The following is a 24,237-nucleotide window of genomic DNA, read 5'->3' as shown; positions in this document are numbered from 1 at the left end:
TGAGCCCTTAGCCTTACCATTCTTGTAGGCTTCTAGGAGTAAGCCTAATTTTGGGGGGGTGGATGTAGTGTTGGTCCCTAGTTCGCATTTCTGTTATCATTGCCAAACTCTTTTAGGCCAGTTTTATGCTTGATTATTAGTAGGTTTCCTATGTGTCTTGTGTGCCTCTGGGTCTAGATGTTGATCTATGTGTTGGAACCTTTGAGTTAGAATACTTTTAAGATTTCTTGGACTTAGAGAGTATTTGTGTTATGTGATTTGATATCTTGTTTGGGACTTGAGACTATCTCCTTAGCGTGGTGGGAGTGGGCCATTTAGGTCCCACGTGGTCAATTGGTAGCGCTTTTTACTCTTACCATTGCGATCCATTTATAGTCACCATGGCTAGAGCTTCTTGGGATGCTTGTTTATCATGTATTAGATGATGTTATTTACTGATCCATTTCCTCATATTGATGATTAGCATGTGATAGGTGATGTTATCTTCTTGTAGGATCATCTTATGTTGTATTCTTGTATGTTAGATTTCCTTTATGATTATGTTGTAGTATGTTTAGTAGTGATGTCCCTATTACTATAGTATTGACGATCTTATCAGTGACTTGGGATGTTACGCGCAAGGGTGGCTAAGACCCATGATGGTCTTATGATGTTATTAATGGTTGGGAGGAACCTCGTACTTAGTTAGATGTGTTTTATGATGGATGGATGTATCATGTATGTTATTGGTTTCATTTATTTTATTGTACTTTGTATCAGGGATTCAAGGAGGATGATGTATCCTTATTTCTACATATGTATATTCTTTTAGCCTTTCATACCCTGTGACATGTACAACGAATGATTGAGCATTCCGAATTAATTTGTCAAGAGGCATTCGGAACAAATGTATATTATTAAATGGACATTGGACTTTCTAATTATTCTTTCATGTGGATGTGGTAGTTGTTAGACTTAGAATTAATTAAATTTTAAATGTGACTCAACGTCTTGGGATCCTTAAGGAATGTAACCTGTTATGTATACTTATAGTTGATTGTATGTTATGGCTTCTTCTACTTTATGTTTGATGTGTATGTTATTCTTTCTTGCTTAAAAAAATAAAAAATGTTTGGAAAACTTAGTAAAACTTTAGGTTAATTATTTTGGACCCCTTGGCGAGGTGTTACAAACCCTCATAAAACAAGGCCTAAAACTAGGGCCTATTCAAATCCTTTCAAGAACTCACTTCCATAATAAAATGAAAGTCATTCCACCAATAATTCAATATTTTTTAAGTGTTTCAAACACAAAAACATACCCTCCAATAGTTAGTTTCTCTATTGTTTATCCTTAGCCATGGAATTAGTGCTCTCCCAAGCATAAGAAGGGTGATCACCTATCACTTTCTTGCTTTATCTACACCACCTTGTTAGGATATTATCATACATTTTGGGTCACAAATATTCCATGGGAAACAAGGTCCTACATTGATGAAATTCTCATGTTTGCATGTAGAAAAAGAAACAAATGCAAAATCTCAAGCCTTGTTAGCAAATCTTGTATGTACATAGCAATATTGACTTTAGCATGTTCAACATTGATAAAACAAGGTTGGAATTTTTTTTTATTTCATCACAGTGGCAAAGGAAATAATACCAATCAAAGAAAAACAAGAATTTGTAAACAAAATGATCCATCTTTATTGTTTTTCCACAACCAGTCCATATAAAAATGATCGTTACTCCATACATGTTGATTCCCCAAGCCTTGTCTAGGATATATAACATGGTAAAAAACTTCCCCAACCGATCCAGATTGGTTTAGACATTAGAAATGTGTTCAAGAGCCTAACATTTTTCCTTCCAAAATTCTCCTAATCACTAGAATTCAAAAATTTGGATTTCCAACTTACATTTTCATGCTTTATTATATTCAAAAATTATTCAAAAATTTTCCAAGTGGTCTTAAAGGTTAATATAACCTATATAAGACAATTTCCCTTTATTTTATGCTTATATGGGCAATATTGGCCCCGCTTACATCAGTTTGATCCTAAGGTCCTTATTAGGACCTATAGGATTTATACATATTCTATTAGTTTGATCATTATATATGGCCATAATGGACCTTAAAATATTCCAAATGAATCTCAATGATCTCCTTGCATGCATGGTGTCTTCATTTGATGAAGTCCCTTCTTCGGTGTCCCTACACCACAAACCAAGATCTCAATGAAAAAACTTTTTCCACCCAACCACATGGGACCTTGAGGCCCAGTCCCCTGACCTAGAAGAAAACACAAGTCCCTAGACAAGATGGTTAATGCAAAATAGGAATTTCAAAAGAGAATCTAAAACAAGACACAAAAGCTCACAAGGGATTCAACATGGTTACTACTTGGAATTACATAAAGGAATAGGTATAAGGCACCAACGAGAAATTCACAAGATACACAATAAAAATCACAAATACCAGAGGAAGACTACAAAGAAAACTAGAGGCGATCTTAAGACAAATACATGAGAATATCGACACATAATTCCATAATATCCTAAGTTATCTTAGCATGTCTCTCTAGACCCTTGCCCAAGTGAGAACTCATGTGGAATAGAGAACCTTTCATGAGGACAAGGAAGTCCATTTTCTCGATCAACACCCCATCAATGACCAAGCCTTATATAACCCATCCATGGTCCGTATAGAATTTCTCATGGCTACGGGCAAGGAAACTCAATTATCTTGATTAATAAATAACCCAACCCAACTCATTTATTTTGTTATCACTTGATTAAAGCTCTATAATGGGTTATCTCGGACTAGCCACTTTAGGGCCTTGACTCCTATTACAAGTCACTCTCTTAGAAATGTTCCTAGAAAACCCTCCTAAGAGAAAAATGAAATCAATGTATAACTACTCAAACTCATCAATCGAGTCCACTCATATCCTACATATCCATAAGACATCAATAAAGATTCACCAAAACCCTTATGGGTTCCAAAATCTAGCTCAATAGTCTCATATCCCAATAATCATAATACCAATTTCCATAGCAATATGTGGACCCTCTTGAACAACTAATCCTCAATGTTCTATGCTTTGATAGCATGTCAAATCACAATAATAACTAGACAAAATAATGACAACACATAATGACATCATGCTTAAAATAAGAATAAAAAGAATTATAACAATTCCATGCCTCTAGTATAATAAAAAATTCCCAATGAACAACTCTTTTGTAATCACATTGACCCATAATCCCTGTACACATTGAAATAAATTTGAAGGAAGGAACTTTGTAATAACAACAAGATAGTCACTTCTAACAAACAAATAATAAACTTGACCAACTATAGGCTAATAATAATATTTATATGATCTTATCACAACCAACTTCATAGAAATGGTTGAACCTCTATTCTATTTAGTAATTTAATAATGTCTCTAACTAGTCATCTTATACAAGCAATTTTACAAAGAAATCTATAAACAATTCCAATTGTGTAAGATTGATTGTCATATCCCTTGTATGTAATAAAAGTTTGATAAATGAGTAAATACTTAAGTCTAGTGGATTGAATAAACCAATCATATATGTTAATCATTAAATAAAGAATTGTTAATTATTAAATACTAAATAAACAATTAAATAAATATATTAATATCAATCATATATTGATCATATTGCACTCTCACCTGCATTCATAATTAAAACATGGTGTCCCTTACTCATTTTGATTCTTCCCCTTTAGATTCTAAATTGTCATCACATGTATATTTTCTCAGTAAGTCTTTTGTGGTCTTCAAGGGTGAACATTCTAGTGCTCAGATGTCATTAGGGCCTATGAGCTTTGGTATTGTCATTGTTGGCATCTAAGTTAGTTATTTCTTTCGGCAAAGGCTTTCCAGGAGTTGAATTATTTTTTTTCGTCTCAACCTTCTATGTCAAAGTTTAGGGCATCAATGTCTTCTCCCTTGTTGACATGTTCTTCTCCTTTAGAAAATATTTCTTTTGTTGCATTCGGTGCTACTGGGAATAGGGATTTATCTGGCTTGTTATTGTTAGGTGTTAAGGGGACTTTGTGTCCTCTGTCTACGAGGCCCTCTATGCTGGTTTTAGTTCTAGGTGGGAAGGGATCTACTTTCTCTTTGGGTGGAGGTGGTTCTACTATTTTACCCACTTCTATTGTTGTGGCTCATAGATATTTTGATTTGATTGTTGAGGCTCAAAGATATTCGATGGGGATTTATTGGTGGATTGTTAAGAATAGAATTTTTGAGAAGACTCTCTTCCCTATTTCCAATCCCATTTCCATTTCTTTAGAGGAGGAGATAGTGAAGGACATTGACCACACTGCCTCTATTTTTTCCTACCATTGGGTGATATATAGATTTAGGGGACTTTGGCCAAGACTTCTAGAGCTACATACTTGGATTTATCTCCATTTGAAGCCCATTATTGCTAGTATGATTCATATCTTCCTTGTGACAATGGGATTCTTTATTGCAAACTTTGACAATGTCATGGACAAAAGCAAGATGTTATGTGATTATTTTTTAGTTGGGATGAGAAGTATATGTTAATGGTAAAGCTTTGACATTCTGACTTCAACCCATCTTCTAAGACCTTCAACAAGATTTTGATTTAGGTCTCCACTTCATCTATTGTTGATTCTCTCTTAGATGAAGTGGGAGAGACTCTTGTTGACTTTTTGATGATGGATAAGAAATCTTTTGATATTTTTCATTCCACTTATGCCTGAGTATTGGTTGACTTGGGTATTTCTAAGTGGTTTCCTAATGAGGTTAAACTTTTTTCATCCAATCTTTGGACTATGAAGGAATCCTCTTTAGGTGTAGATGTTTCAAAATTGGTCATGTTGCAGCTCATTATGGGTTAGATAAATTAGACAAGTCTTCTTCTTGGTGGAAGGGTGTTTCGACTTAACATTAAATAGTTAATTAAGAAATCTTTCTTTGAGGTGGTTGCGCAAGATCCTCGTAGCTTTGTGCCTTCTTCTTACATTGATCCTTTGCTAGTTGTTGATGTGTTGTGATTAACATGGTGTAATATTTGGTTTCTAGACTTGATGTCTCTAGATGGTTGGTGTTGTTGGGTTTGCTTCTACAAAGTCTTTGAGTTTGATAGCTTGTGATAGGACTCTTATTTGGTGTCCTATTGACAGTGGTAATGGGGTTGTCTCTGGTGATGGCTCTTCTCTGGTTGTTGTAACTCCCATTACTAGTTCTTTGGATAATCTTGGATCCCCTTTCACTGGTTTTGTTGTGGTTAGTACTAGCTCTCCTCCTTGGGGTGGGGGGCCTGGGGCCTTGGGTATTGGATTTGCTAGTTTGAAAAAAGGTTGCAACTAAGGTGGAAGAGGGCTAGATAATGGTTAAAAAGAAAGAAAAAAAATATTAATTCTTCACCCCCTTTCAAAATGATCCTTCAATACCACAAGAGCAAGGATAAAGAAAATTCTTAACTAATTCTTTTTTAAGGTTTTTGGGCTAGATTTCTCTCTAGCCCTTTCTTGTTATTGTGATTACATGTTGGTATTGTTGCAACCTTTTTCTCATGTTGTGGGAGCTTGTTTGGAAAAACCTCATTTTCATCTTGACTTGCTCCTTGTTGTGTGTTTTAATGGTTTGTTTTTTGTGATCTCTTTGTTCAGGGTCCAAGTCCCTTCATAAATTATTTTTTTCTTTATTCAAAAGCAAAGGTTTATGGCATTACATATGCTAATTGTTCTTTTTTAAATTATAGTTTAGTTTGATATGTAATTTCATGATATTTCATCATCGAAGTGACTTAAGGAAATATGGAATACAATTAATGATTGTAAGACATGAAATAGATTAATTATAGTATTAATCTATGCAATCAAATTACACCTACTTATGAATAATATTCTTAGAATTATTTTTAATTAATAAATAGATAAATATAAGAATATCTTGTTGATTATATTCATATATTCTACATAGGGAATTTTGTGTAGTTTACATGCTCTCAAAATAATATTATTAGACATAATGATTTATTAAAGTTAACATGCATGACTCTATTTGGATGGTCAGGTGACTTTGCATTTGTAAGGAATTCACCCTAAGAATATCCAAGATAGTAAAGAAGATAGACTTAGACTATTAATTGAAAACACTTTGGAAAATTACTTATGGGTTTAAGGACAAATACCACTATGACTTTTGAGATACTTGTCAAACTCACAATAATTTAAGATTCTTAATTATGTCGAATTATGATAACTAAAATATAGTATTTTAATTCAAAATTTGACCCTCTCTTGTGGGTTTACAATTTATGTTTTATATATTTTTAGGTCATTACATGTGTTCCAATAAATAAATAAATAAAATAACTTAATGCTTTTTAGAAGCAACCCACCATGAAGTGCTACATATAGCCTGGGGCCTATGATAAGTAAAAATAAATTAATTAACAATAGGTCGCCCAATTAATATTTAGTCACTACACTCACAGTTAATTTCACTTCAGACAACAAGTCAATAAAAAATATAACAAAAACACAAGGGTAAAATGACTTTTATGGCTAACAAGGCACTAGTAGAGAACAATGCCCACGTAGATTATAAGTTTGATTACACAAGTTATTGGAATCATTATCATCAAAATTATATGACCACATTTATAAATATAGATAATGAATATAAGGCACAATTTGCATCTAGAAGAATGCCTAAAACAATATCATGAATTGTGGAAATATTATTTTTCTCACAACAAGGAATATAATGACTAGGGATATAAGTTTTATGGAACAAAAGGAAACATGGAGAAATATAATTCATATTTCCCATATCGAGTGTCAACAATATTTTTTTTCCAATGTATAAGTTCTATGACAATGTATTAGAATTCAATCATATAGTTTAAAGTCAATACCATGAATCTCATATTTGATATTTAGTTATTTAAAATAATATGGCATTTTTTTGAAATTCAATTATAGAGTTTAAATCAATCTTAACAATAGGTGGTTATTCATTAGTTGTTTAAATATTTCTCATAACTATGAATACTTAGCATTAATTCCATATGTATGGTAATCACAAAGATGTAAAACTTTTCCCAACAACAAAAACTCACCCATTTCTGTAGCCCATTATTTTATTCATTTCTCTTTTTCCATCATCAACATTGGGAAATATTTGACTATCCTAATCGAGTTCATGATCTAATCCCAAATCTTGAAGTCATTATAAATTTGACAGGATCACTAGGTATATTTTGGGCACTGTTTATTAAGGGTTTCTCATTAAATGATGCATGCAAATATTTACAAACTTACATGTCAAGGATTTACTATAAATGTAATCTACTTTTAGTGGTGCATTTTGTGGGCTAAATTTGTTAATAGATTTAGTAAGCCTAACTTTTGTGTGGGAAGATATAAATCTAAATTCTTTGGATGAGTTCATGGAAGACATCCCCCATATACTTTTCTTACAACTAATAAAAAAGGTAAAGAAACACAAACAAAAAGAGAACATTTTTTTTAAATATTCGATGTGAGTTTGTTGAAGACATTTCCATATACTTTTCTCACAAATGACTGAAAAAACATAATAAGAAAAAGGTGTGGGTGAGGAGGACATACATTCTATATCCTTTGTAGGTTAAAATTATCAATAAATTGAAGAAGCAAATATAACATTTGCATCTAAAGGTAAAATCTTTGTTCATTGTTTGAGTTTGTGGTAGACATTGTCATATACTTCACTTACAAGCAATGAATAAAGAGATTTTTTTTTTAAAAAAAGAACCATTTTCTATATTCTTTGAATGAGTGGAAGACATCTTGGATAATAAAAAGAAAAGCATGTAAAGCATTTAGAAAGAAACTATTCCTCTCTACTCTATGTAAACACATAGTAGACGCCCTTTATACTTTCGAAATGGCTAAGTAGTCGATTGAATGACTAATTTTTTTAATTTATTAATTACTTAAAATTAATAAAACAATTCTATTTAAATTCTAAAAATAATTTATAAATGCCAAATGACACCATTTAGATGCTTCCTTATACTCCCCTCACAATTTTATTTTTTAAGGAGGTAGGGAGGAACCTATTTTTTTTCAAAGAGGTAGGGAGGAACCTATTTTCTATATTCTAAAATTGATATATATATATATAGCCAATAAAATCAATCCGATTAAATAAATATTTTACATTTTTAAATTAAATTAATAATATTCACAAAGCAATTGCACTGTAATTTTAAATTTAATTAATACAAAAGAGTATTTGTCTAATGAGGTGGATTCCATGGACCGTATAGACAACACGTATTCTTTGTGACAGTACGAGTATATCCCTTTACTTCGCTCACAAGTAACATACGCAAGAGGTGCTAACCTTGGGGTCCCATGGGGGGGCTTGGGCTCTATATTTAAGGAGTTGGAGGTCCCATGATAATATTTTGGGGGGCCTAAAGCTTAATTTGGAATCTTTTCCTATTAACTAGAAGCCCCTACTTTTTAGTTGAGTGGATGCAAAAAGGGAGGGGCTGGAAATAGCCCCTACTGTTTAAGGAAGAATTCTGCCAGTTGGCAAAAACCTACCCTTCATTTTCCCTCCAAATAGAAATCACCTTGCCAAAAATTCTAAAAACACCAATTTATATTTTTAATATTTCTTTCAATTTAAGTGCTAATTTTTTTAAGCAGATTTATGTGTAATGCCTATGGGACCGCTCCCCTTTAAATGTTCCTAAAAAAGGCTCCATGACACCCGCTTTATTTTTAAGCAAGCGGGTGCCCATAAGACCCCAGCGTGAGAGGAGTCCGCCGTGACACCAATGGTACGGACCTGCGGGGGAATAAAGTCGGAGAAACTAATTAAAATTTGCTTTTGTTGTGAAGTTGACACGACCTGAAGGGAGGTTGGGAAACTACTAGGAAATGAACGTAGGAAAAGGCGAGGAAAGGAATGTCAGGAAAAAGCACGCGCATTCCAAGGGTGTACAAGTAATGTGGAGTGAGAGGAGCCCTGAAAGCTTGCGGAGATGGAGAGAGGAGGGTTTAGCAGTGAGAATCGGCCACGGGGTCGAAGTGATGAATGTGACAATTGGAGGAACAAATCCTCTCCCAGAAACACAAACGAATCTTGGCACAGCAGAGGAAGTGGTGGATCATCACAAAGCTCTTCTTGGAGACGTGAATCACCAACTTCTACTTCTAGTTCCTCATCTTCTGAACATTCTTGGAGGAAACAGCCTCCCAGTCCTTCCAATGTCTCACGAGGGGGCACTCCCAGAAAATCTGCTATCAAGAAAGGTAAAGTTGTTACTTTGCGTTTGAGTGAAGGCTATGGTTTTCTTGCTCCAATTGTCCCACAGGATCAGTGGCAGCATGGCAGTAACAGCAATATATATTTTAGAGTAGGAGAGAGTACCAAAACAGAGACTGGCCTGTTTGAACTTCAAATTGGCGATGTGCTTGAATACATTACGAACGATTCAGCGGAGAGTCCAAGGTGTTTGTATGCTTGCCTTGTGGAGTGTAAGCCCAGAAGTCTAGAAGAATTGCTTTCCTACTTGGATGAGCTTTTAGTGCATTGTAAGAGCAACCCAGAGAGAGTTTTGCAAGAGATTACCAAATGCCCAGCTGGGTTTCGTCAGCTCCTCAATTACCAAAGGCCGCCACTTGATCTTGTGGACCCTGTAATGGAGCTAGTTACTGTAATATCTGATTATAATCAGGCGCCACTATATGCTACGAGGCTAAAGAAGTTTTGTAGGCTTTTCTCTGGTACTCTTCTCTTGCAACGCTCTCTAAAGGAGCTCCGCCCTGTGATAGAGGAGAATCGGCTCATAAACTTTTTGATGCGCCTAGCAACGCACAATAGCCAGATTGTTTCAGAGGTTTTGCTCCTGTTAAATGACATGGTGAAAGACAAGGGCGGCGAAAAGCTTGATTGCCACTGTCAGTTTCTTTTGCACATGCTTTCGGCTCAAGCTGGTGATACCATAACTGCGTGTAATCTTGAGTGGAGTAAAATGCAGTTGGTCCCTATGGAATCTGAGATGACAGAGAGCTTAACAGAAGAGAGATCAATGGAAATCCATTTTAAAAGTTTGCCGTACGTGAAGAAGGAGGGAAGCTACGGATCAGCTGAGGAGTATATGGACACCTACTTCCGATTGCTCAAGGAGGACTGCTTCTGGGGTCTGAAGAAGGGGATATCTGATCTGACGAAGAACAAATGGGACCCAAAGGACATGAGGGTATGGCCGAATGGAGCCGTCATAGGATTCCATTTCGGTGGAAGCTATTCAGGCGTAACCATAGCAATGGCAACAGAGAGGGTGTACAGTAGTAAGTGCCTTAAAGAAGGAAGCCTCCTTTGCCTGTCTGATGATGGAGGGAATTTCGATTCCCCAATTTGGGGCACTGTAGCACATTGTGAGGATGCCACGGAAAAAATGGCAATGTTATTTGTGGAGATCGTAGATGGAAGAGGTGGCTCCGCAGAGGTAGAAGTTGAAGCAATCGGTCGTCTGCTGGCGGCCTCTAGAATTATTATTGCGGAAAGCCCGACATTTTACAAGACCTATCAACCAGTTTTGAAAGCTTTACAAGACAAGAATCTTGAGAATTTTCCCTTTGTAGAAGAGCTTGTCTACGCACGCTGGCCAAGCCGCCCTGCAGATTATCTTACTCCCTCGACAACCCTGAACTGGAGCTGTCTGTTTGACAAGAAAGGTCTGATCTCCTCTGGTAAAAGCTTACATAATTATTTAAAATTCCAAGCACTTTATCCCTTCGGGAAAGCACCGCTCTCTGAAATGGACAATTTGCTCAATAGTGGGTGTAAAATTAGCCTTGATGAGAGTCAAACCGAGGCACTTAAGCTCGCTTTAAGCAACCGGTTAGTTTTGATTCAAGGCCCCCCTGGCACAGGTATGCATATAAACACAGCCACTTGAATTATTATTTTTCTCGAGGCACTCTACGCTAGGAATATCTAACGATAAGAAATTAAATAACTATTGCCCTGAATATAGCTTATGTTTAGCGCTGACTTGTTTTGAGAACAGGCAAGACATATGTTGGAATAAAACTGGTGCAGCTTCTTTTAACTGCGGATACTTTACCTCCTGGTCCGATACTTGTAATCACTTACAAGAATCATGGTTTGGATAATTTTTTGTTGGGGTGCTTGCCATTCTGCGAGAATTTGGTGCGGGTAGGAAGGAGAAGTACTGAACCATCGCTCCAGGAATACAATTTGACTGAGAAGATAAGTAGGGTGGACGAATTCTCGTCTGAATGGACCGCTTGCAGGCATTCGTTGCAAGAAACTCAATACAAGATGGAGAGGGCTCTTGAGAACTTAATGGAGAGTAACGTTTTCGATTCAGAAACGCTAATCACTCACATGCCAGATAGACAACTAAGGCTCTTGCTCTCTAAATCACAGTATGCTAAGCAGCTCCTCGAAAGTTTTCCTGAGGAAACCCCGCTTGGGGAATCGATAAGAGGCAAAATTGGGGAAAGCAAGGAAGCAAGACGTCTTGCTACTTCGTTACATGATGCAATCTCAAAACAAATTCGCGAGTGGAGGCCGCCCCTGAAGACCTTCGAACTGGTGGAGAATTGTTTCTCTCATTGTAAACCTCTACGAGTTGTAGATGAAATTTTGTCTTCTAATAAATTACGTAAAGGTACCGAGGGATACAATTTTCAAGAAGAAGTTGAGGAAGATGCAAGCGATGATGAGTCCATGGAGGATTTCTGGGTACCGGGTTCGCAGAGAACGAAAGACGGCGAATCATGGCTAGAGAACAACTTCTTTCATTTCCAAAGAGAAAATGATGGCAACTTATTCTCAAAGCGAGTTAACTTGCATGTAAGTTTCTTTCCCCATGTTACCTCCAAGCAGGCATGTGAATAACACTACATCGTAAGCTTACAATTTGAATTTACTGCAGATAGACATAGACAAATATCGATGGCTACTGAATGAGAATCCCTGGCAATTAAATGAACACTGCCGCGTATTATTAGTACATGTGATAATGCAAACCCAATATGAGTTGGGTTTGAAAAGACTTGCAGACTTGAAGAAGGAATACGACGAAATCTGCGAGATGATGAAAGAGATCAATCAACGCCGGCAACTGCAAGTGCTTCAAGAGGCTAGCATTGTTGGGATGACGACGGCTGTAAGTGTTCTAAAACCTTATTCTCTTAAACAAAAACGGAACTTAGTTGCCTGTTTCAATTTTCAAATTGTAAACATAGGTCAATGTCAACCCTCCATCAAAGGGTCTCTGATTATGAAAGCTTTTCAGGGTGCAGCGATGCATCTCAGTGTTCTTAAAATGCTCAGCCCGGCAATTGTTTTTGTGGAAGAGGCCTCAGAAATTTTGGAACCTCAAGTATGTGCTGCTCTTCAACCCAGTGTACAACATCTGATTCTTATTGGGGATCATTACCAGTTATCACCTAGTGTGGCATGCTATGAGCTGGAGCGCTGGTATGTATGCACGCTTATATATGAATCCTAAAATGCATTTCTCTGGGTTTAACACCTAAGTCTGTCAAAACATTAAAGTTGACAATGACGTGTTATAACTCTCATTTCAATTTCGACCTTACTGCGTAAGAATGCATTCTAAAATACATGGGCTACATGAAATGAAGCTGTCTGAAATTTGATGGAAAATACCATATCACTGGGTCTCGTTCAAACTAAATATTCTAATTTATAATCTTCAGAGGAATCATTATTTGCAAGGCTTTGTCTTTTGGTGAGAATTCCTTTATACGTAGTATTTGGTGCAGTACTGATCACAAGTTTCCCCGTATCATTCTCCCAGGCATGATTTCTCAGTGTCGATGTTTGAAAGATTAGTTGAACACAATAAGTTTCCCTTCCAATCACTTGCCGTACAGAGCCGCATGAGAGAGGAGTTTCTACCCATGATTTTGCCCATTTATCCAAATGTCACTTCAAACATAGAGCTTGTTAAAGGGAAAAGGAACGTGGCGCCTGCCTGTATTTCAACTCCAATGCAATTTTGGTGTCATACATATCCAGAGACTAGACACGAACGGAGTTATGCAAATAAAGGAGAATCAGAAATGGTAGTTGCCCTTTTAAGTTTGATGCTAGCAGAAGGAGAGGATCCTGAGCATATAACTGTGCTCGCAGCATATAATGGACAGGTATGCTTCCTTTACTTAATATGCAATTTCATATCACACTCTATAGCATGTCCAATTATCACAATTAATAGGATTCTGGTAAACGATCTATTAATCTTATCTAGCATAAATTCCATTTCGAAGGAGCTTGAAGATGTACAGATTATATTAAAATAGATTTTTAGGGAGAATTCGATGCAATGAGGTTGGAATTCCCCTTCTCACCTGTCTCAATTAACACTTCGAACCATATAGCAAAATAAAAAGAAATGAATAGCTGACTAATGTAGCAATCCTCAGAATTTCGTATTATACACAAAACAAAATTTGCACCACAAAATGGCAAGAGCCCTTTAGCTTTCCTCAATATTCTCCTCTGATTTTGGTCTTTCACAGATCTGCAACAAAATACTACTCATCCCCTCTGATCAGACCTACCAGACCTCTAACCATCTTAGATAAAAACTCACTCCCCAAAACTCTATACTCAGGAAAAAAAACACTCCTAAAACTTTTCAGGCCCAAATTCCCCCATCAGATGCTACCATTGTCCCAGCATCACCCAAACAAAACTTATATGCCCAGCGTCAGGGCTGTTACGTTACATTTACAACCACTAACGTTTGGCTTAAATTAGAACGAAATGCAGATATTAAAAGCGATTTACGGTCAAGCTCAAGGAATGGAACGCAGAGTAAATGAGTGAAGATTCTGCAGGGCTCCCTTTACGTGGATGCCCCTGCATCAGATTTCTATCCAAGACTAGCAGTTAAATTCACCATTTGTCATTATCTCAAGTTCATCAAAACGAATCAATTTCCTAATTAAAGGAGATAAACGATTTGCATTGAGAAGATGGGATTAAATTTAATTTTGAAATGGAATGCATGCTGGAAATTCTCGATCTGCAAAACCAATATCACATAAGCAATCCCAATGAAAAATGGAAAAGATCTACCAGAGTCAGAGTCAAGGTGCTTGACCAGTCAACAATAACATAAATCTAATTAAATTCAAAAGAAGTACATTTACAATTATGAAGAAGGAAGATAAAGTGACAAGTTCTAAAAGAAATCATAAATCAGTTGCCAGAATATCAAGATGGTCCGAACATGTCTACCAATCTGATAGGGGCTCTAGAACCTATCTAAGAACACAAGAGGTTGAGAATGCTGTAGGAGTGATTTTTACCATACTACCACAAAAGCTGTTAAGCTTTTCTGGAATCTTTGCTCACATGAAAGATACCCAATCCGACATCGAAGAATCATGGATAGCTAAATCAATGTATGAGAGAATCATCAATATTCTTTGATCAGAATGTACAGATCTCTTTTCCATCATATTCAAATTTAAAATATAATAGATGGCTCTGGTATGACTATGAAACTAAATACAAGTACATATATAGTCATGTGTGGAAGACATAGAAGTAAGGAAGTCCATGTCTATCTTCCCTTTAAATTCCGTATTCTACATAGTATTTCTCACGAAATTAATGAACAATGGAGACACATTTCACAATACTTAATTTACAGGAAAATAAGCTTCACCGTCTCTAAAGTTACAAGATGACATTTTCTAAATACTGGGAAGACATTCCCAAATGCAACATTCATCACCCATTGAATATCACAAATTAATTGGGTCAGTTACTTAAGATAACACTTAACAATATCCTGAAATAACACACTTATTCCTCTGTTTATCAATGCAATAATAAAGCATTTGTCGAAAATAATTAAGAAAACGACATCAGATATTTATATATGAATCATTTCCTGAGAATGGTTCTATGTACGTAACGTGTCATACCACAAGATAATCTAACTGACTAGTTACAGAAGGAATACATTTCCTATATAGAACTCATGATGCAGCGATACAATGTAATTACATCACTACTCTGGAATATATCATAGTATTTATCCAACATAATAACCCGTAGTGGTTTATTTTTGCTCCTCTTAAGTCTACTTACGTTGACAATATCTAGGTTTATTTTTGCTCCTCTTAAGTCTACTTACGTTGACAATATCTATTCAATTTGCAGTTCAAACCAGACCGTTAATTCAAGTATTGCCATCAAACATTCAACATAACGTGTCAATGCTGCAACGATCGGAAAGAGAAGAATGGTTGCTATTTTAGAGTTCAAAGCAAAGATAAGAAAATCCTAGCTCTAGCATGATGGATCGGATTGCCCTGGTCCACATTACCCAAAATATTGTGCCCAAACCAATTACGGTTTTCAACACAAGGTTATGTATGCAAAAATTCCATGTTCAATGTTTAGACGGTAGCTATACACTCAATACGAGACATCAAAGTGTCATTTCCCCAAATCTGAGAAATTAAGGGACCTGGCGATCTCAATATGGCACAGTATCTGAGAAGATTTGACGCTTTGGGGGGCATTAAACCCAATCTTTGTACAATGTATTATAAGAATGTGGAAGGTAATGTAGATGTTTGAAAATGCCCAACGTTGGTTGCAGTTCAACCGACTATGCAGGTGGTTGCCCGATTTATTATTTCAATAGCCTTGCAATAATGGACATAAGCGACAAGGAAAACATACAGTTTGACATTGTCCCAAGAATTTCCAGATCCTAAGGAGGCATTTCTAAAATATATTCCACAACATTTAGTGTAACAGTATCACAGTGTTCGGGAAAAGAGCTGAAATAAAAGAAAAGGAACTTGGGATTATGCAGTTTCGGATTGATTGCCTTCCAATATAGTGATTGAGCCTTCCCAGTCTGCTTCTAATTACCCGTGCTATTTCCCAGTCTCTGAGAGTTTTATGAGTTTATCCAAGCTTCTTTTTCCAAGAAAAATGCTTTCCTTCCTTGTTTCTCCAGCTACCTTAAGATCCAGAGTCGCCACACGTCTCTAGGGTGACTTACTAAATTTTCCTTTTACTGAGAATATGAGTATTTTCCCAAAAACGCTCTCTCCTGCCTCTGCTCCCAAGATTCATAATGGTCTATAATAATCCTCGGGGACATAACTGACCCCAATATCCTTCTTTTTCCGGTTATAATTTCATTTGAAGAATTTTATAAAGGATTTGGTTAATTGATGTGGGAATGGGAGTTTTATGCTGAAATCTTTTTTATTGAGGTTTTTTCAGTTGAGAATCAAAGATTGAAAGGTATTCAATCTATTAAAGTCATTTTGGCCATTATTCCTACTCTTATCTTTTTTGGTGTTGGGATCTTGAGTCAATAAGACTTGATCTATAATAGACTTATTCAAAACCAGTCAACAAGACTTGATCTATAAGAGACTTATGCAAAACCAGTCAACAAGACTTGATCTACAATAGGCTCATCAAGAACCATTCAAATAGGCTTGACTACTAATAAGTTCATTTAGAACCATTCAACTTTACTAATAATCCAAAAAATTTATTAACAATATTCTATTTTTACCTTTTGAAAACCCTTCAAAATGATATAAAACCTTTATTTTTTCAAGTGAGGTGGGCTTAGAAAAAGAAGTGCAAGCAAGAACAACAGACCTATCGATATGACAATAGGATGGTGAAAGAACTCCTAAATATGCACTTTAGAAGATAAAAATAATCACTCTATCTCTATACCTTCTAGATAGAGGCCTAAAAGTGCCAGGTTGGAAACAATGAATCAGTCTAAGGTGCCACAACGCCACCAAAGGTATTTAAAATAAAATGTCCTGCTGCAGCACCACAAAACTGCTTGCAAGGAAATAAAATCTAATGTATATTATTTTGCTTTGCTAGAAGAACTATGATAGATTCACGTGTCATGACAATGTTTCAGTTTGCATTTAGCAAGATTTGATTTCTAGAGAGTTTCATTAAGAATCTATCAATTTTATCAACAGACCAAGTGCCTATTGATGAATGTGAAATTTTTTATGAAGCTTAGTAGCTATAATTTAATGTCAGTTGTTGTATAGGTCGAACTAGAAAATTTAGTGGTTTTGAATACAGGCTAACGATATATTGTTTAAAGGTTGTCAATTATGTACTGTTTAACATTTTGATTTAAGAAAAATATCACAATGAAGAATTAAAGAATATTTTGAAAAAATAAGACAATAGCATTTATGAACAACAAATATATATAGTCCTCGATAGAATCCTTAGACTATAATTGTATCAACTTACAACTTTATATATATACTTGAATGTCTACCACTTCTTTATAACCACAACATTGTATGATTCTTTATCATGATGTGATGCAACTCATATACCTAATTTATATGAGAAAGCCTATATCACAGCCTTATAATTTAACAGCGATCTACAATACTTCTTAAAAACGATAGGCATTATAGTAGAGAAACATCGAAAAACCCATGGTAAAAGACATTAGTTATGCTACCATCCATACAAAGTTATAACTTAGGTTAATTGACAATGATTCGGGTTGTAGGAAGTGTGTGCCATGTTATTACAAATTGGTTCTATCTGGGAGGGGTAGCATCTTTCCGACCTGAGTAACTCAAGTTTCAAATTCTTCATTGCTTAAAAAAATGCTCGTGTCAGTGAGATTATAATTACAGTACGCTGTAATAAAGAAAATTCATCAACTGATAACCATATGTCATATTTCTATGCCAACTGCAGGCTTTCATCTAAAGTACACCAAGAAACAGGGGATATCAAAACTGACTAAAAGCTGAAGGACAATCACAGGGAACGTGACAAATATAATGTAAGACGCCTAACATTAGAACATATTGCAAAGGTACATGTGTTATCACACAGCTGTGGCTAAGATGAATTCGATAAATATTACTGCATCCATCCTAAGCGCCCAAGTGTCATAATCAATTTTAGTCCACTGAGTATTTGAGCACCACTCACGATTAAAAGAATGACAACATACATTCATCCGTTAATAATGTAGTAAGTCTGTGATGGTTACAGTGAGCTTCAAGACAACTGCTGCCACAACCTGCAAGTCAATAAATTAGCACTCTATGCAAGTCCACAATCACGGTTACACCATGACTTTAAAGAGTCCGCAATGCTCAATGCAAAACGAAGGTTCCAACATTTCTAACATTTTCTCATCTCTTACAACAATGGGATTTTACACTTCCAAACTCACAAAATTGATGCAATACACATTACACCAACAATGTGGTATCATCACGAGTTTGTTTGGTTAATTTGCAACAGAAGATATTTATAAATCAACTGTTTCTTGAATTTTATGATACATCACGAAATGTGATCCAAACATTGATAAAAGTAATCGCAAAATCTAATTTGGAACTAGCAAGATCAATGACACATACAAACTACTTGCTATCGATATATGATGTTCTAAAAAACTCTAATACACAGCTGCAAAAGGACATTAAGGCCATTTTGTCTAATACAGACTAGTCGAATATACATTAACTGTAGATCAAAGCACAAACGTTCGCCATATACTAAAAGTCCGAAACAAATACAACCTTTTTCAAGAAGACACTCATGAAGCAATAAAAAAGACCATAATGGTCTGTTATCCAATTCAATCATTTCATTCATATTAATCATTTTCATATGCAGTGCTTATGTCGTACCATATAAACTTGACAAATTACATTTCTCTGTACAAGTACAGCCAAGGGATTGTCTCTATCTTTTAATAACATAGTTAAATGACAATCACCGGATTCATGGGTTTGGGTCTGAGTATGGTTCGGGTTTGGCTCTTGGTTTGCCTGGGTTCGAACTCGGGCACCTGGACTGAACCCTGGGTGTAAACATTAGTGCTTCTGACATTGTGGGGATCTGAAAAAGTGCCTTAGAAAAAAAGAAAAAAAAAAACATCATGGAAAATAGAAAATGTCCCCAACTCTAATTCTGCTCTACCTTTCTTTTTGTCATTTCAACTCCGTTTTTCAACACAAAACCTGAATTCTAACCATTTGTTTTCCTCTTAGCTTGGTTTGAAAGTTGCTGATTTAGATTCTATAACTGCACAACTTGCTCATGTCTCTATAAATGATGAGGCAACCCTTGCACTTAGAATCACATGTTCGTGGGAGTGGCAATCTAATGGATTATGATTGAAATGAAGTGGAATCAAATGTTGACCTTGATATTTCTGGTGAAGATGAATATAGATTGAAATTTGAAGTTTCATTATGTAATGATATTTTAAGACTTGAATATTATCGTTTCTGCAAATTTAAAGTATGATATTTAGTGATATCAAAAAAATTATTTATTAGCAATTCTGAATATATGAACATCACTTCTTATAGCTATACTGTTATAGTTAGAATACACGCTGGGACGTACCCAAGGATTTTTTCTATCGTAGCCACATACCTGAACCCGTATCTCCTACCCTACCCTCATCTGAATCAACAACTTAGGTATGGAATCATGTCTTTAGAAAGTATAGTAAACCGCGCCAAGTGTGCATTGGAATGCAAGTCAAGTAACAGTTTCTTAATTTTATCCCTCATTTATGTGAATATGAATATATGAAATATCCTTTTGTCTTCCTTGCTCTGCATACTCATCCCCCTCCATTTTCTGACTAAAGAACTTTAATTAGCCATGCCCTAGGTTCTTCAGGTGAAAGTATACAGTGTACTGTTGCCAAGCAACTTAGCATATGCAAAATTAATTTGATCACAAGGCAATGGATATGGAATGCTGTAAGAGCGACAGAATTTATTTTTTAATGCTGCCATGGCAATTCATAGATAACATGCAGCCGCTCTCCTTGGTTGTTCATTTATGAACAAAGCTGCGATATCATGAAGCCCTAACATTCTCTATTTAATTTTGTTTTTCTGGTCTTTAGGTATCTTTGTTGAGGAAGAAATTACAGGTGAACCCAGACACTAAAGGCGTTCAAGTACATTCGATCGATAGATTTCAAGTAAGAACGTGCCCCTAACCTAAAATTTGATATGGTACAACAGATAGTGTCGATGTTGACAGTGTTTTGATTTAATGTTCTACTGTTGGGGTCAGGGTTCAGAGAATAAAATTGTGATTGTATCGCTTGTAAGATCCAATGATGATAGAAACATTGGATATCTGGCTAGACGAAATAGGCTGTGTGTTTCTGTTTCCAGAGCAAGAGGAGCACTATATTTCTGTGGTGATCACAATTTGTTTTCAGAAAAGTCTCCACATTGGAGAACCCTTATTGACTATTTCAAAGAACAGGAATGTTTGGGTGAGCAAATATATCTCCGTTGTCCAAGACATCCTGACGACCCTTATTTATCTCTGGGCAATAAAGATGCAGCCTCGTTCAATCCTCTGTTCTGCACAAGGCCTTGCAGGACTGTTCTTGAATGCGGACACCTGTGCTCAAGTACGTGTCATCATGGGGAGCATCCACCCTGTGATCAACAAGTTCTATTTCAGTTCCAAAGTTGTGGCCATGAAGCAATAAAGGGCTGCTCACAAGATGAGGAAGAAAAACTCTGCTTGCAGGAAATAAGCTACACATTTGTTAAGTGTGGACACACAGAGATTTTTAAGTGCTGGCGAGTTACAAAGAAGAAAGGCTTGCTTTGTATGCATTCCTGCCCCAGGGAGTTGGAGTGTGGCCATCCATGTACACTCAAATGCTACCAAGACTGCAAAGCGAATCCATGTGGGATTTGTATTGAGATGCAGAAGGAAAAAGCAGCAAAAGAAAAGGAACGGGAGGTTAAGGAACTTGTACTGAAAAAGGAAGAACTTGAGAAAGAAATTTCAAAATTGAAGTCACAGAATGTGAGTGAAGAGACATCAATCTCAGAGCTTGATTCAGAGAGTGAGACGGCTGCAGAATATCTGCTGGTACGTTTGCTTGTTTACGCATTTTATTGAGTCTTCTAGCTCAAATTTTAATCGGGATCTGGGAATGCAGGTTAGAGACAGAACGGAAAAATTCATCCAACCAAAACATGGAATTCTTCCAATTGTGACCAAGATCGAAAAAGTATCTAGCTTGCTTTTACAAATCAAGTTTTTGGAAACTCAAAAGGACCTCATTAGTCCCACCTCTCCCACGCAACTTCTGTTCCATGGAACCAGTGATCAAGGCCTTCAAGGGATTATTCAGGAAGGTTTTAAGCTTCCGTCCCCAGATAAAACAAATATGTTTGGACGGGTAAGACATCTTTCACTTACAGCTGAAACAAATTATGTTTCACAAGCTCTTTATTCGCCAAAAAAAAATGTCAAAGATTATTCAGTAATTTATCCTTAGAACATATTTGAAACAGGGGATTTATTTTGCTACCGATTCTTCCAAGAGCGCTCAAGATATATACACAAAAGGGAGCAACAAACTTTTACTCTGTGAAGTTCTACTTGGGAGGACTTGGACGTAAGCCTTGTTGGACATGCTTCTTTGTTTGCCTGATAGCAATCTTCCCAGTTGCTTGAAATTTGAGAACATTAATCTATAAATGGAAATAGATTTCTCTTGGCTGGCTTTATTAGGGAAAAAGATTTTAATTAAATTCTTTATTTTTTTGTTTCCGTAGGGTACAACAAACTAATCCGAATATGGCTAAGATGGATAAGCAGAAAATTAATAACAAGGGATATGATTCTCTCTTTTCGAAGAGAGATGGAAGAGACAAAGGAGGTACACTTTATGATGAATTTGTGGTGTATGATCCTCATCAAGCAATACCTCGATACATAGTGCACTACAAAAATCTAAAACTTGATCCCGCACCCATCTCCTTCCCAATCTCATCGATTGATGGCAACCTCAACCTCATCAGAGTCCCATATGAAATGTCTCAAAATTTCACTGGAGATACCCCTGCTGAATACCATTTCAGACTTGCAGAGTCACAATTTTTTAGGATGTCTAGCAGGAATGATTATAAGGCAAGTTGATAAATACCTTCATTATTGATTAAGTTTCGATGCTTATTATATATAATATTGTAACAGAACAAAAATGACCTGCTTGAATTGTAAACATAGTTCTAACATTTAGTTTTTATGGCTCCATCTAGCTTATAAAAAGTCACACCTGGCTATTTATAAGCATATAGAGAAATACGATACATATTTCAAAGAAATTTCTATTTTTGGTGTTTCTTTTACCTGCTAACTCTGTTACTAAATTTATACCTGACTTTAATCTGTACAAGCAGGTAATAAAGGTTGAGCATATATTGAATAAAAGATTGCAAATGGTATATGAGAAAGCCAAAGTAGAACTTGAGAAGAAGAGGAAAAGTGTGGAAGAGATGTTAGTCTTCCATGGCACTGATAAAGATGCCATTGAGAAGATTATAGAAGAAGGCTTCAAAATAGGCGGTCAAGGAGTGGAGGTGCGACATGGGACTGCATATGGGAGCGGTGTATACACTGCTCTAGACCCTAATACATCAATCAGCTATAGCAAAGGGGGAATGATCCTTCTCTCCTCTGCTTTAATTGGTGAGAAAGGAAATGATTTCAAGGAAGGAGGTTCCAGCGATGTGCTCGTGCTTCACAAAACGGAGTACTTGCTACCAAAGTACATTGTCCATTTTGTGAAGAAATAGCTGATGTATAGCCATATCTATACTTGTATTCCAGATTCACCTGAATTTTGGAAGTCAGATATTCGGCAAACAAAACAAAACAGAATTCTGCAACTGCTCACCTGCAAAAAGGTGGAGAGCTTAACGTCGAAGGATAGTAGTAGCAGTATTGCGAAAAAAGAAAAGGGATCCATTTCCAACTTAAAGAGTTACCATTATTAGTTCCTCTTATAGGCACGATACTATGCCTTTAGTTGAAATGCTAATTTTAAATTTTAAATTTTTAGTTATTTAATCATATCAGTTTATTTTTCAATTACTTTTTTCATCTATAAAGTTCTAATATATGGCATATTTTTCATGATTGAAAAAAAATTATTATTTGAGATTTGATTAGTTATTGTTGCTACATTAATAGTTTCAGACTTCTATTTTTTGTGCACAAAATTTAATAAATGATTTTACAAACTTTATACATTTCACTCTTGAAGCTCTAATAAATAATGTCAACCAATCTAACAATAACTATAAATATCTTGTACATGTTATTTAATAAAAAATTGATTGACAAAATAAAAAAGATTGATTTACATGAATTTGGGTGATACTTCACCTATACCCTTTCAATTTCATTTATTATGATAACCTTGCTAATATTAATTGTTAATATTAATATGTTTTTCACATGAAACTACAAATATATAAATATATTCAATAAAATTCTATAATGATAAAAATAAATACTACAATTTTTATAATATCACCACAAGTTTTATTATTTGTATAATATAGATTTTTATTACATATTATATATTATTTTGAACAATATTATAATACATCGAGTTTAGTCAAAATAAAACAATGTTAAAGAAAATAGATTCTTCTAAACAAAACATATTGGAACCTAGCCACTTCATCGTACAACAAATAAGCTAATTCAATCATTGATAAGTAGGAGATAATTTCCATAGTAAGTCAAATTGTGGTATTGCTATCAAAAGTAAGTCAATTTGTGATATTGCTATCAGGACTTAACTGTGTGATTTTTGAGTCAAACTCATTGACCCATGTTTCATGAGTAGTGATTCGACATGAATCCATCTCTCATGAGAATAAATGGAACACTTAGAATTCATTGGATCTAGGTGATGCTCATAGGGGTGAAGCAATGAGACTTCCTAGGAGGTCACCCATCCCAATACTACTCCAACTTGAGCGCGCTTAACTATAGAGTTTCCTCCATGGTTAAACCCAAATCTTGAAACCCCATTTGCAAAACCTTCACCAAGTGTTGTGCCTTATGAACCATTAATTAGAAAGCCCCTTAAGCTCATCAATTAATAAGTAGAATATAATTTCCACAGTAAGTCAAATTGTGATATTGCTATGAGGATTAAACTGTGTGATTTTTGAGTCAAACTCATTGACCCATGTTTCATGAGTAGTGATTCAACATGAATCCATCTCTCATGAGAATAAATGGAACACTTAGAACTCATTGGATCTAGGTGATGCTCACAATAGTGAAGCACCGAGACTTCCCTGAAGGTCACCCAT

The 24,237-nt window shown here is 35.6% G+C and overlaps 1 protein-coding gene across 1 annotated transcript; it reads left to right on the top strand.

Annotated features, from left to right (window-relative positions):
• Positions 1-8,898: 8,898 nt before the first annotated feature.
• LOC149568992 (uncharacterized) lies at positions 8,899-22,996 on the top strand. The gene is made up of 11 exons (XM_089821805.1): positions 8,899-10,932; positions 11,070-11,881; positions 11,964-12,197; positions 12,327-12,511; positions 12,855-13,203; positions 19,992-20,069; positions 20,165-20,986; positions 21,057-21,299; positions 21,415-21,518; positions 21,679-22,033; positions 22,306-22,996. Exons 1-11 carry the CDS (start codon positions 9,036-9,038, stop codon positions 22,699-22,701), a joined length of 5,475 nt encoding a protein of 1,824 aa, XP_089677931.1. The 5' UTR covers positions 8,899-9,035; the 3' UTR covers positions 22,702-22,996.
• Positions 22,997-24,237: the final 1,241 nt, after the last annotated feature.

Source organism: Cupressus sempervirens, chromosome 3 (assembly GCF_028749045.1).
Source record: "Cupressus sempervirens isolate cs-2001-9-10 chromosome 3, ASM2874904v1, whole genome shotgun sequence".
NCBI classification, from domain to species: domain Eukaryota; kingdom Viridiplantae; phylum Streptophyta; class Pinopsida; order Cupressales; family Cupressaceae; genus Cupressus; species Cupressus sempervirens.
Note: the sequence above shows the minus strand (reverse complement) of the source record. Positions and strands in the feature narration are given on the sequence as shown.